Source organism: Globicephala melas, chromosome 1, assembly GCF_963455315.2.
Source record: "Globicephala melas chromosome 1, mGloMel1.2, whole genome shotgun sequence".
Lineage (NCBI taxonomy): Eukaryota > Metazoa > Chordata > Mammalia > Artiodactyla > Delphinidae > Globicephala > Globicephala melas.
The window spans coordinates 157,627,575-157,641,556 of record NC_083314.1 but is presented as its reverse complement, the minus strand read 5'-3'; the positions used below and the strand labels follow the sequence as shown (position 1 = coordinate 157,641,556).

Here is a 13,982-nt window from a genome sequence, read left to right as displayed (position 1 = left end):
TCTAGCTGCACCCTGTATTTCCAGCTTCATTTCCGGCCCCTCTCGCAGGCACCCTCCATGCCAGCCACGGTGGATGCCTCCCTTTTCCTGCACGTTCTTCATAGCTCTGGGCTCAGGGGCTCTTCTTTCTACCTAAACTCTTCTGGAGAACTTACTCTTACTTCTGAGCACCCAGCTCACTGCCCTCCTCTCCTAGCGTCTCCAGGCAGTGTTTGCAGCAGGCTTATACCTCAGGGATGGCCCAAGGGCAGCTGCCTGTGCAGAGCTGTTCCACACTGTACCAGGCCATTTAGTCCCGCCTGCCCCGGAGGCTCTGACCTCCTTTGGGACATCCCGCGCTCACCTTTGCAGCCCCGTCTCAGACACACAGCCAGCCTTGTGTGTACACACATTCCTTCTCTTTTGCATACGTGTGTTGTGCAGATGCACACTCTGAATTCACACAGGCTTTGTGTGTCTCAAAAGAGCTAGAGACCAAGGGGCTAAGAGAACAGAATAGGAGGGAGTCAGGAGGCCCAAGAACTAGTGCTTTGGCTTTGCCACAAACTCACTTATGAATTTGGGGGACTCATTTAATCTTTCAGGGCCTGAGTTTCTTAATCTATAAAACAAAGAGTTTGAGAGAAAGGACCCTTCAGCCCTATAAGAGTCTCTGACCCAGATGCTGTTTCTTCATTACTGTAATTAGAAGAGTCCAGTGAATTAACAGCTGCTCTCTTTAGCATTAACAGTGATGTAGACTTTTTTCTGGCTACATTAAAGCCTATATCTGGTTTTTTTATTATTTTATTTTTTTGGCCGTGCAGTGTGGATTGCAGGATCTTAGATCCCCGACCAGCGATCGATCCCAGGACCCCTGCAGTGGAAGCACAGAGTCCTAACCACTGGACCACCAGGGAATTCCCTAAAGGCTATATCTGAAAGGGAAAGAACCGTTACTAGTTAAAGAATGTTAAATGTGGTATTTATGCTGTAAGTCCAGTAACTTTCAATAGTTGTAAGAATATTAAATACTCTAATAATACAAATGTGATCAATTTAATTTAAAAAATGTTTGAATCCCGGGCAAAGCAACAATTAACTAACTGTGCCTCAAGGGGCCCAGAGAGCTGCCTTCCTTTTAAAGCTAACACAGAATCTCATACCTGTGCTACTGGCTACTGGTACTGCCGTGGTAAAGTACACCTTCTCAACTTTAGATGCTTGCTGCTGGAAAAAAAAAAAAAAAATCACATTTATGGCTACTCAGATATGGCAGATCTCCAAGGGCCTAAAGCCTCCCCAGTTGTAATGGTCATCCAAGAGGACAGAAACCCCTCCGTGTTCAGGGATTTTTGTACTGAGCGATGTTTTTGTTTGTGCTCTGACATGAGGTCACCGCACTGTTTGACATTCAGTGCTGAAAATGTAGCCGGCTTTGTCCTCTCCCTACTCCTTGGCTGTTTCCCAGCTGCCTAATCCAGTAGGTTCTGTGCACCCAAAGGCTCCTCCAAGGTTGCTTTTCTCACGTGGATGGTCTCCTCAGACGGAGCCCCAGCTTCCACTCTAAGCCCTCCACTCCCTGCCAACCCCCAATACTTCCATGAGACTGGAAAGTTCTTTTTTCCCCTCAAGGACTAAGCTGCATGCTAAGAACAGGCTAAGACTCCCTCTCACAGGCAGAAGACCTCCTGTGAAGGCCCTGGGCAGTGTGCTGTAAGCTGCATGGGGCACGTGCTCAAGGGTAGGCCCTGGACTCAGTCACACATGGATTCAAGTCCAAGCTCGGCCACTTAGTTGTTGAGGTCAGGCAAGTAATTTAACCTCTTAGAGTCGCAGTTTCCTCATCTGTAAAAACAGGGACGCCAACCAAAGACTCTCCCAAAGGCCCCCAAAAGGATGAAATGAGATGATGTGTGTGGAGCCTGGGGCACACTGTGAGCATTCAGCAAACACTAGCTATTTATATGATTACCAAGTAGGACTATCGGGTCATGCCCAGAAATCACCCCTCACTTTATTACACTTCCGATTCAACTGGCTATAGGGTTTCTGCTTTCTTCAAGTCTTATATTAAAAAGGGCTTTATCTTTCATCCTTTTAAGGAAAAAAAAGTGCCTCTAAGATGAGTCTAGGAGGAACGTGAAAGCTTCTGGCTAAGTTATAGGAGAGGACACTATAAAATAATGATGGAGAAATGAGACCCATACTTAAATACATGAAAATGAATTGGGTGGAAAAGGAATGAGCTGTTCCATGCAGTTCCCCAGGGCAGATCCAGGAAAAGAAGATTAAAAACTACATGGAGGCATGTGGTTGCCAGAGGGGAGGAGGGAAATAGGTGAAGGAGAGTAAGAAGTGCAATAATCCAGTTGCAAAATAAATGAGTCATGGGTAGGACATGTACAGTGCGGGGAATACAGTCAATAAGCATGTAAATCTTAGGATGGTGACATATCGTAACTAGACTTAACATGGTGATCATTTTGAAATGTACAGAAATATCACTATGTCGTGTAGCAGGAACTAACAGAGGTAGGTCAATCACACTTCAAAACTAACAAACAAATTCATTGAAAAAGAGATCAGATATGTGGTTAGCAGAGGCAGGGGTAGGGTGGGGAGAGGGGGAATTGGATGAGGGCAGTCGAAAGATCCAAATTTCCAGTTATAAGATAAAGAAGTACTAGGGATGTAATGAGCAATGTGATAAACATGATTAACACTGCTGTAGGTTAATATGAAAGTTGCTAGAAGAGTAAATTCTAAAAGTTCTCATCACACGCACACATTTTTTTCTATTTCTTTAATTCTGTGTCTGTATGAGACGATGGATGCTCACAAAACTTGTGTCATTGTGCTGTACACCTTAAACTTATACACTGCTGTGTGTCAATTATATCTCAATAAAACTGGAAGAAAAAAGAAAAAAATACCACTATCATAAATGAGAAAGTACGATCACTTTCTGTACATAGCCATCAGCAAATATATGAACAATAAAAATAATGAAAATAATTTTCTTTCTTTTGTTTTTTTTTTGGCCTCGCCGCACAGCATGCGGGATCTTAGCTCCCCGACCAGGGACTGAACCCGTGCCCCCTGCAGCGGAAGCACGGAGTCTTCACCACTGGACCGCCGGGGAAGTCCCTGAAAATAATTTTGAATAATGAAAACAACAGTACCAACCAGAAAACCCAACTACATGGAGGCAGATTGATTGGGTCATAATGCTGAAAAGATTCTTCCAGTGACTCTGGCCACCTGAGACTGGAACTAGGCTGCCTCCAGAGGTGGTTGGCACCCACCCCATTTATGGAATTTGAGTACTCACTATTTAGCTCTAACCTACCTTTCCAGTTTGTTTGATTGCATCATACATCCACCCGGACTTTCTCCCACTTAGTATATCCTTTTATCCATCTAAATCCTACTCATACTTCAAGGCTCACCTGACCTCTATGCCCAACTAACAAGCCTTTAGTCTCTAAACCCCTCATCTGGCAGCACGATGTAGCAGTCAAGAGCATGGGCTCTGGGATTGGTCTGTCTGTGCTTTGCCACTTGTAAGCTGTGTGACCTTGGACTAGTCAATTAACTTCTCTGGGCCTCAGCTCTGCACTGATAAAATCATTATCTACCTCCTAGGCCTGTTGTGATTAAATCATTAAAAAGTACTTAGCATGGTGAGTGACATCTAGAGATACAGACATATAGAGACAATAAAAAGATCAGTGGCTGCTTAGGGAGAGGGGGAGAGGGAGATGGGATGAAGAAGTGAAGCAGAGGAGATTTTTAGGGTGGTGAAGCTATTCTGGATACTGTAATGGTAGATATATGACATCAGGCCTTTGTCAAAACCCACAGAACCATACTATACCAAGAGTGAACCCTAAGGTAAACTATGAACTTTAGTTAATAGTAATGCATCGATATTAATTCACCAATTATAACAAATGTACCACACTGATGCAAGGCGGGGGCAGGGAGCAGGAAGTGTATGGAAATTCTCTGTTCTACCTGTTCAATAAAACCTAAAAAAACCATAATCTAAAAATAAGGTACCTAAGGTAATGACTGGCACATGTTAGACCCTCAATTTTAAAAAGTGCTTAGTTAGCACAGTAAGCCTATACACATTAGTAAGGGCTCAACAAATTACAGCTATTGTTATTTTTTATTACCATTATTTTTATTTGACACTTTACCTACTGGTAGTGTTAACTTTCTTTTAGGCATTTTAGCCTTTTTAACTAGAATATAGGTTTTTATGAAAAAGAGATCATGGTTTTTTCACTTTTCCATATCCCCAAGAGTATCCTGCGTGGTATCTGATAAATAGCAGGCCCTCAAGATATATTCAATTGAACGACCAAGTCATTTCCTTAGCCATCAAGACCAACACTTTGGGAGAAAATGGCACTACGGTTTGCTCTGGGAGCACAGATCACTTCTCTGACTTGGCTACTGCTGTCTGCTTCCATCTGATGGGGTCACATCAGTCCCTCATCCCAGTCTGGACTCTGCCTTGGATAAAAACCCGCTTTCCTGAAATGTTCTCAGGCTCTCCTATCCTAGCTGACAGGATTAGACCACAGCTGAAATATCCAGGTAAACTTGAAGGCTGTTTCTCTGCCCCGACCCCTCCATTGCAGGTACTGACGGCAGCATTCCTGGGTTTATACTTGCTTGATTATGGGGAAATGACTAAGTGTTAGAATGACATGTTTCAGGGTGGATATGACAGCCGTTTTCCTTTTTGAAGTAAAAGCCTCTGAACATGTCACCCATGGAAATACACTTCACCCCACTGGATCCATTTCCACATAATACTTACAATTTGTTCTTGGGTGTGTGGTGAGCTGGTGGCACCATTCAGTATCCACTGTAAGTTCTGTTCTCCCATGACGAGGCTGGGCTGCAGGAGAGCCGTGCTGGGAGTCGGGGTGATGGTTATAGTGGGATTACTAGTTAGGACGGAGTTGGCATCCAGGGGCAGAGTCTGGACCATGGCCGGCAGGGGCTCAGTAGTACTCTGTGGTTGAGGCGGTGCTGCCATGGCTGACGCCACTGCCGCTGCTGACGCCAAAGCCCCAGCGACAACAGAAAGTCCCGGCACGATGGGCTGCGGTGCCTGGGGGTGCGGAAGAAACTCTTGATGATTAGCAGCAAACTGTGTGCTGTGGGGAACAGGCACTTCTGGAGGTTGTAAGAGAGCAGGGGGGTTGCCAAATGCAGCTTGCTGGGAACCAGTTCCTAGGGAGGGAGCAGGCAGAGGAGCAGACGGTGCTGAGGCTGGTAGTAGAGGCTGGGGTGGCTCGGAGATGCCAGGCTGCAGTATAAGTGGAAGAGATAAAGATGCTGAATGTCTTGTGGATGGCGGAACATCACTGACTGACTCTGCATCACCATTAAAATTTTCAATCAAGGCAGCTGGCAAGAAAAAGAAATAGAAATATATATACATATTCCAAGCCTTATATGAGCCACAAAAACACAGTTATTATGGGCTACACCAAAGACAGCTGAAGTCTGTTAACAGTTGATTCCTCCAATGCTGGCAGGCTGGCTTTCTGCTTTTCATTTAACGATCCCTCTGGTCAAAGCACCAGGCTTCACGATCAACCTTACTTTCTAAACGTGAAGACCTAGTATGGGTCTAACCATAAAAAAATGTGTCCTACCGCTTTTCTGGAAAAGAGCTTAGACATCCTTTTCTTGGCCTATGATCAGTGAACACACTTTCTGACTACTGAAAGTGAAGCTTCACGGACAGATTTTCATTCAAACACAATCTGATCTACGCATCTGAAGTTTGGTTTGTGGATCCTGCCCACTCGTGAACGGAGGTGTCACATCAGGAGAAAGAGCTCACAACTCCTCTCACTTTTTAAAGCCAACAAGAGCTTTTGGAAAAGGGGACTCTCTTCTTTTGAGGGTCCAGGGAAAGGAGATCCTCAAGTAAACCCTTGATGAGGGAAGTAGGGGAAAAAAAGATGGAATTGAACTGAAAAGCCCATCCTTTTCTGACCCCTCACTGAAAGTACACTTCATTAAAGGAACTGAAATATTTCACTGTGCTTGACATCTACACTGTGTCAACAAGTGTGAATTCCCATTCCCAGTGCAGAGATTTGGGCAGGAAGAGAGTCCGTATAACAAACCTGTCTGTTGAGGATCTTCCTGAATTGCTGGATCATCTGACTTCTGGAACATTGGTTCAAAGATGATTGCTGGTGAAAGTGTGCTGAAAGTGTTCTGGCCCTGTGTCAGAGACAGACAAAGGTGTAAGGCTCGCCATCCGAAAGCAGGTCTTCACCACGAAAGCACACAGAACAGCAGAACTAGAATAATCTCTGGGGCTTCCCTGGTGGCACAGTGGTTAAGAATCCGACTGCCAATGCAGGGGACACGGGTTCGAGCCCTGGTCCAGGAAGATCCCACGTGCCACCGAGCAACTAAGCCCGTGTGCCACAACTACTGAGCCTGCGCTCTAGAACCCGTGCGCCACAACTACTGAGACTGTGTGCCACAACTACTGAAACTTGCGCGCCTAGAGTCCGTGCTCCGCAAGAAGAGAAGCCACCGCAATGAGAAGCCCGCACACCGCAACGAAGAGTAGCCCCCGCTCGCCGCAACTAGAGAAAGCCTGCGCGCAGCAACGAAGACCCAACACAGCCAAAAATAAAAATAAATAAATAAATAAATCTATTAAAAAAAAAAACTAAATTACTAGAATGATCTCTGGATATGCTTCTTGTTTCCAACTTCTCCTTTCCCAAGGTGACATTTATTTCCCTAAGCCTCAGATGCTGAAGATCTGGGTCCTCAAACACTCTAAAGCAGGAGTCGGCAAACTGACTTGCTGGCTGAACGTCTGTTTCTGTAAATAAAGTTGTATTGGAACAGGTACTTCTGTTCCTTTCTGGATTGTCTAGGTTGCTTTTGCACTGCAGTGGCAGATTTGAGGATTTGTGACAGGGGATGTATGGGCCACAAAGCCGAAAATATCCATCTGGCGCTTTACAAAAATGTTGTTGACCCCTGCTCTAAAAGACCAAATTCTACATAAAAATGGGGTTGTATAATATTTATTACTTGGAACTTGCTTTTCTCATGTAATAACATAATAATAACACAATAATAACATATTGTGAATATCTTCCAAGGATATTACACAATGGCTATGCTATTCTAATATGTACACGTGGTAGTGAATCAAACAATATAAGGAAACTTAGAATGACAGACAATAGTGATGGCCTTAGACTCACTACTGTTTGTCATTGCAAGTTTCTTTGTAACTTACAACTAAGAAAAGGTCAGAGGCATTTATGAAAAAATAAGGCATGAGAAAACAAAAGAGAGCACCTAGTGACCCGAGGGCCTGACTGCTGACAGGCACCACCTCCAGGCTTCCCTTCAGCTAAGGGAAGGGGAAAAACAGCAATTCTTTTCTCTGCAGCCCACCACCACTTCGCATTTTGTGCCGCAAGGGTGGCAAAGGCGACCACGTTCAAGAGCCCAGGGAGCAACAGAAAGAACTGAAGCAGAGGGCAGGGGCTGTAGCAAAGCCTCGGCCACACTTGTGGGCTCAGCTGAGGGCGGCCACGGGCCACACACTGGGGGTCACCAGAGCTCGGGGCCGGTTCAAAACCTGGACTTTTACGTGAAACCTACTGATTTATAATTGAAAACAAGTAACGGAAACAATTTCAAAGCACAGTACAGACCGCACAAAACCTGTCTTCAGGCTAGACTGTGACCTGGTGCCAGCCTGAGCTTTAAGGGCATTTTGCATCAGCTTTGCTTCTGGGAGGGGGAAGGATCTCTTTGGGGCTGGGCAGAAGCACGGCGAGTGGAGCTGTCCACCAATCTAGAGGGCCTCCGAGATGAACTGCCCACTTGAGCCAAGAGGGTCCAATTATTCTACCATGACTCCACAACTGGCAGAATGAGAGGGAGTTCAGTGAAGCTGATGGCCGGCATGGTAGAAGCTGAAGGCAGAAACCTATGTAAGGCTTCCAGCTTCTAGTCCAGAGGGAGTTAAGAATCACAGGCCAAAACAGTGCCTTCAAACTTTTCATCATGACACAAAGTAGGAAATATATTATATATATATATATATTTCATGTTACATACATATCTGTACGTACGACTGAAACAAAACTCTATGAAACAGATCCTATCCTTACTACATGCAATGTCTTCTGATATTTTCTATTCTACTGATGTCCTTAAAGTGTTGATTATAAGCCACTATTTTATAACCCAATAAAGATGTGCCACCCACTTTGAAAAATGGTGAGCTAACGACTACCACTAAGCTATAATTACAGCTTTGCAACTCCTTTATGGTTGTTTTTTTTGTTCTACCTGTTTACGAATCATTATCAGGAACAACACTGTTAAAAAAAGGAATGAGTCCGTGTGACTTCAAAAGATTATGCGCAAGAATGTTTACAGCAGCACTCTCAATGGCTCCAAACTAGAAACTATCCAAATGCCCAAGGGCAGTCGACCGAACGAACTCTATTATATTCATTTAGTGTAATACTGTTCAACAATGAGAATGAATAATCTATTACTAAATGCAACAACATGGATTAATTTCTCAAACAAAACGTTGCAAGAAAAAGCCAGCACAAACGAGTATATACCACATGATTCCGATGATACAAATCACAAAAACAGAGAAAACTCATCTTAGGTTGTGAGAAGTTATGACAGTCGTTATCCTTAGGGAGAGGTAATGGCTGTTAGGGGGACTGAGGGGGGTCTTCTGGGGTGCTGGGTCTTCTGGGGTGCTGTTTCTTGATTTGGGTGCTGGTTACCTGGATATGATGAATTGTGATGCTTCATCAAGGCGTACCTGATAGGTGTACTTTTCTGCATGTATATTATACCTCAATAAAAAGTTTTTCTTAATTAAAAGAAAAAAAGGAAGAAAAAAGGAAGGTGCTGAGGGGACTGTGACTCAGCCACTACCAGGCTTTAGGGCAACAACCCTGGGGGCAGAGTGGGAACTGCCCCCCAAAGTAGAGGAGACAGAACAGGCTAAGCCTCTGGGGCCTGGAGCAAAGAGACACAAGAACACTGAGCCGTCTGGGAACAGGATGGATCCTGAAGCTCAGGCGCCAAAAGGCCCAGCGGGCCACTCCCCAGCACTTTAGCCCAAGTTCACTCCTAGGACACAAGCATGTGGCTGCCCAGGAACCTGTAAAATGATGATCTCATAAAAATACATCATTTGATTTTAACAATTCATCTTTTTTTTTTTTAAAGTAAGCAGAGCAAAATTAATCCTATTACTTCAAGGAACTGTGGTCTTAGTTGAAAGCCTGAAAATGAGCCTATTTCCAATTCTGGGATAAATGCTGGGTGACAAGGAGACAACATATAATTTGATTCCAAGGGAGAAGAGCAGGCCTCTCTCTTGCTGCTGTAAATTATGGCAGAAAAAGCTTTCCTTTTTTTTTTAACAAGTACTCAATGTCCCCTCATATGATTCCTCACCTGGTGACCCCAGGGCTTCAGAAAGCTCCTCAGTCATATGTCACAGCCCCAGCCAGGGAGTGGATGCCTAAACCATTTCATACGATCTCTTGAAATTAAGGAGACATTATACCCAGAAATTTTAGGTGTGTGGCTTAGAAGGCAATCTTGGCCACACAGTACATTAGTTTCATTTAGAGCATTAGCTCTGAAATGTGAATATGCCAAACAATCATATGAAGTGCTTCTTTAATGTTTTTCTTTGTTCTTCAGATTGGCTAATTTCTACTGATCTCTCTTCAATTTAAATGATTCTTTCTTCTGTCATTTCCAACCTGCTGTTGAGCCCATCTGGTGAATTTTAAAATTTCAATATATTTTCAGTTCCAGAATTTCCATTTGGAACATATTTTTTTTTATAGTTTCTATTTCTCTGCTGAGATTTCCTATTTATTAAATCATTACAAGCATATTCCTTTATGTGCTTGAGCGTTTAAGAGCTACTTAGAAATGTCTGCCCACTAATTCTAATTTCTAGCTCATCTTGGGGTCAGTCTCCATAGATTACCTTTTCTCTTGAGTGGGGGTAATGTTTTCCCATGTCTTTTTTTTTTTTTTTAAATATTTATTTATTTATTTGGCTGCACCAGGTCTTAGTTGCAGCACGTGGGATCTTCGTTGTGGCATGTGGGATTTAGTTCCGTGACCAGGGATCGAACCTGGGCCCCCTGCACTGGGAGGGTGGAGTCTTAGCCACTGGACCACAAGGGAAGTCCCTTCCCGTGTCTTCTTATGTTCACAAATTTTGGATAACCCTGGACATTGCAAATGATATGTTGTAGAGACTAAGGATTCTGTTATACTTCTTGGAAGAGTATTTGGTGTTTGCTTTAACATTCCGGTGACTTGGCTATGCTCCAACTCCAAGCTCTGTCTTCCCTGCAGTGGATGGCAGCTGTAATCTTTGTCCAGATCTTTAGCCTCAGCTGGGCTGCTTAAGTGTCTGCCCCACACACCCACAGTTCAGGGGTCAACTAGAGATTTGGACACAGCTTATACACAGAACTCAGGACGCCCCCCGTTGTGGCTCTCTCCTTTCCAGGCCAACCCCCCGACTTTCCAGGTGCTGTGGTAGCCCTGAACTCTGTCCCCTGGTTAGTCAAGCCAGTAAGAGGGAGTGTTTACTGAGCCTGGGCCATCTTGTTTGGTATCAACCAGGACTTGCCCTGAGATGGATAAACCATAAAGCCTGAAGACCCATCCAGTGCCTTTGCTATCTTCCCAGTCCCTTCTTCCAAGCGTTACCTCTGCCTGTTTGGGTTGCTCTCTGGTGCTTTCAAGTAGTTGTTTTTATATTTTATATTTTGTCCAGCATATACAGTTGTTTTCTGTGGGAGGGCAGGTCTGATAAGAGCAGTTCTGCCATTACCGGGAGAACCCAGGCCTTGGTGTGCTAATATAAAATTGCAGTGTCAGGTGCCCCTTCCAGAGGATACTCAGTTGGTTTGGGAGAGGCCCAAGAAGCTACGTTGCAGAAGAGCTGCAGATGACTCCATCATTCACAATTTGAGAAACACGTTTTCACAGCGTTCCTGAGTCACTCAGTCTCTGTTCAAATCCTTCCTATCACATGGATTCCTCCTTATTTATTATGCATATACTCACAGAAAATCTGACCTAAGCTATATTTACTTACCAGAGAGAAACAACAAAAAATGCACACTTAACCACCAGTGTCGGTGACCCAGTAAAGCTCACAGGTCCTCTTGAAGGAGCATAAGCTCAGGATTGATGCGGCAGTTTGCAAGATATATCGTGGAGCCATGGCAACGGCAGAGGGAACCAAAGCAAGCAGACCAAGAGACACTGGTGTTGTCCCCTAGCCGAGGGCCTGTAGAGGAGGTCCTCCGCAAAACCCCCGTGTAGTGAGCTCAAAGAAAGGAAAAAACTGACTTCGGTCAGACTGGCAGGGCTTGAGAAAAGTCTGGAAACGGAATCCTGGCTCCCCCTCACAGTGGATGAATTTTAAGCTCCTCAAGGACAGACCACAGCTACTTCACCACCACCACAAGCTCAGCACCAGCACTCTGCCCGACGGAGTAGCCACTCAAGAAATATTTGCTAAATGAATAAAGACAGACATTTTCTGGGGCAGGAGGTTATCAAGTGAGTGATCTAGGTCAAAAGGCACTACACGTCAGAGAGAACAACCTCTCCAATGAGAGCTCTTATCAGGAAACAAGAGCAAAACACCCTGAATGGTTAGTAACTGAACACAACTCAATCTGAAAGACTTCAAAGACTGGCCCTCCTCGATTTTCCCACCAAAGGGAGGGCTCAATTCTTGCACTTATTTTAATGGCACCCATAATCACAGGTACACTTACTGTATTGGAATTTTCTTGAAATTCGGAATCTGTGGACAGAAGGCTTAAATTCCTCAGACAAAGTGAGTGATTTGTATCCTGTGAAAGAAAAAAAAAATCTAAGTAACAAAAAAAATCAGGATTTATAGTAGCCTATCAGGTAATAAAACACTTGATTAGAGTGCCCCTAAGGTTCCAAATGTCTAGAGAGTAAAAAACCATTCAAAGCAAGGGCTATGTGAGTTATTTCCATTTTTAAAATCCTGATATTCTTAAGAAGAAATCTCTTACATTCTTAAAGATAGTTAATAGAGTTTAAGAATTATCTCATGACTCAGGCTCCAGAGTAACAAAAGCTATAATAATATGAAATGGATAATATTTGTATAATTGGTCCTACCACGGATAAAGCAATTTCACATGACCTCATTTACTATTCATATAAACCTTCGAAGTATTACTTTACATTCCCATTTTAAGTATGAGAAAATTAATGCTAAGACTAGCAGTGAACTGTCCAAAATCACACAGCTAATTAGCATAACACAAACCCAGTGCTTCTGACTGAAAGTCCATCTTCCTTCCATTACATCACTGTGTCCCCAACATGGGCATCTCGGGGACCCTTACTCAGAGTGGTACTGAGGGTTTATTATTCATATATGGCTGTCTGGGCTAACTCTGAATTCTGGATTCCTAGAATGCCAGTTGGAATTCACATACTTCACGTGGTAACCCTGCTTTACCTCATGGATCAGTTGTTCCCATCCACGCATGCATTCAACAAATACTCACTGAGCATCTACTACGTATTAGGCACTGTTCCAGGCCCAGGGATACAATAATAAAGAAAACAAAGTCCCCGCCACCAGAGAGCTTACATTCTAGTGTGGGGAGGGGGTGCAGACAGAAAACCAAATAAATATACAGTACACAAGATGATGATACGTGCTACGGAGGGTAAGCAGAGTAGGAAAGGCCAGGGTAAGAGCTGCCCTTTTATTAGATTAGGGAAGGCCTCTTAGATAAGGTGGCCTTTGATCAGATACTGAAGGAAAGAGGGCATGGGCCATGCACATACGTGGGAGAAGTGTTTCACACAGAGTATAGCAAGTACAAAGGCCTGGAGGCAAGAGTGGGCTTCCCTTGTTCAAGGAACCACAAGGTGGACGGTACGGCTAAAGTGAAAGGAAGTGATGTAAATGAGGTGAGAGAAGTGACCAGGACAGAGTGTCTAGGGCCTTCTGGACCACTGTAAAGATTCTTTTACTTTAAGTGATACAAGAAGCTACTGAAGGGTTATGAGCAGAGGACAGACATGGACAGAGTAGCAGTAGGGAGAAGAGTGGGAAAGGTGCTAAGAAAACCACTTAGCAGGTGACTGCAGTAATCCGGGCCAAAAAATGACAGTGGTTTGAATGAAGTAATCACATCAGATTCTAGATATATTCTCAAGGTAGGGCTGATAGGCTTTGCTGGTGGGTGGGGGGTATGAGGGAAGAAAAGGAGTCAAGAATGACTCTAAGATTTTTGGCCTGCTCCACTAGAAAAACAGAGGTGCCATTTACTAAGATGGGGTAGACTGCACCGTTTACTAAGACAGGGTAGACTGCACCATTTACTAAGATGGGGTAGACTACAGGAGGAATAGGTTGGGACACGTCAAGACTGGGAAACCTAGGTGACAGCTGGGTGGAGACATCAAGCGGAAGGTTAATCCGGGCTGGAGATACAAACTTAGGACTCAAAGGCAATCTCGATGACATTGAAAGACTGAGACTAGAGGAGATTCCCTCCCCTGGGGAGCGAACAGCCATCCAGAGTAGGTGAGGTCTGGGCCATGTGCACTAGGGCCCTCCAATGCATAGAGACTGTGGCAAGAAACTGTCCTCAGATTGTTACAAAAACAAGAAAAGTGATCATGACTTCATAAATGCAGCTTTGTACACAAAGACTCTCAAATCTTAGTATTTTCATCTGGTTTTACAGAGGAAGAGACTGAGGCGCAAAGAAGTCATTTGCCTAAGGTCACGTGACTAGTTGTGGAGCCTGGATGTGAATTCACACTCTTCGCAACCAGTGCTGGGGTTTTTTTTGTTTGTTTGTTTGTTTTTTTGTTGTGCGCTGGCCTCTCACTGTTGT

The 13,982-nt window shown here is 44.1% G+C and overlaps 1 protein-coding gene across 1 annotated transcript in view; it reads right to left on the bottom strand.

Moving 5' to 3' along the window:
• The window catches only part of MTF1 (metal regulatory transcription factor 1), a 41,081-nt gene that overhangs the window by 6,054 nt on the left and 21,045 nt on the right, over window positions 1–13,982 (bottom strand). Inside the window, exons 6-9 of the mRNA XM_030868762.2 lie at window positions 11,862–11,939; window positions 6,144–6,243; window positions 4,817–5,412; window positions 1,146–1,209 (exon numbers count right to left, since the gene is read on the bottom strand). Coding sequence (XP_030724622.1) covers window positions 1,146–1,209; window positions 4,817–5,412; window positions 6,144–6,243; window positions 11,862–11,939 — 838 coding nt within the window. The remainder of the gene's footprint in view (window positions 1–1,145; window positions 1,210–4,816; window positions 5,413–6,143; window positions 6,244–11,861; window positions 11,940–13,982) is intronic.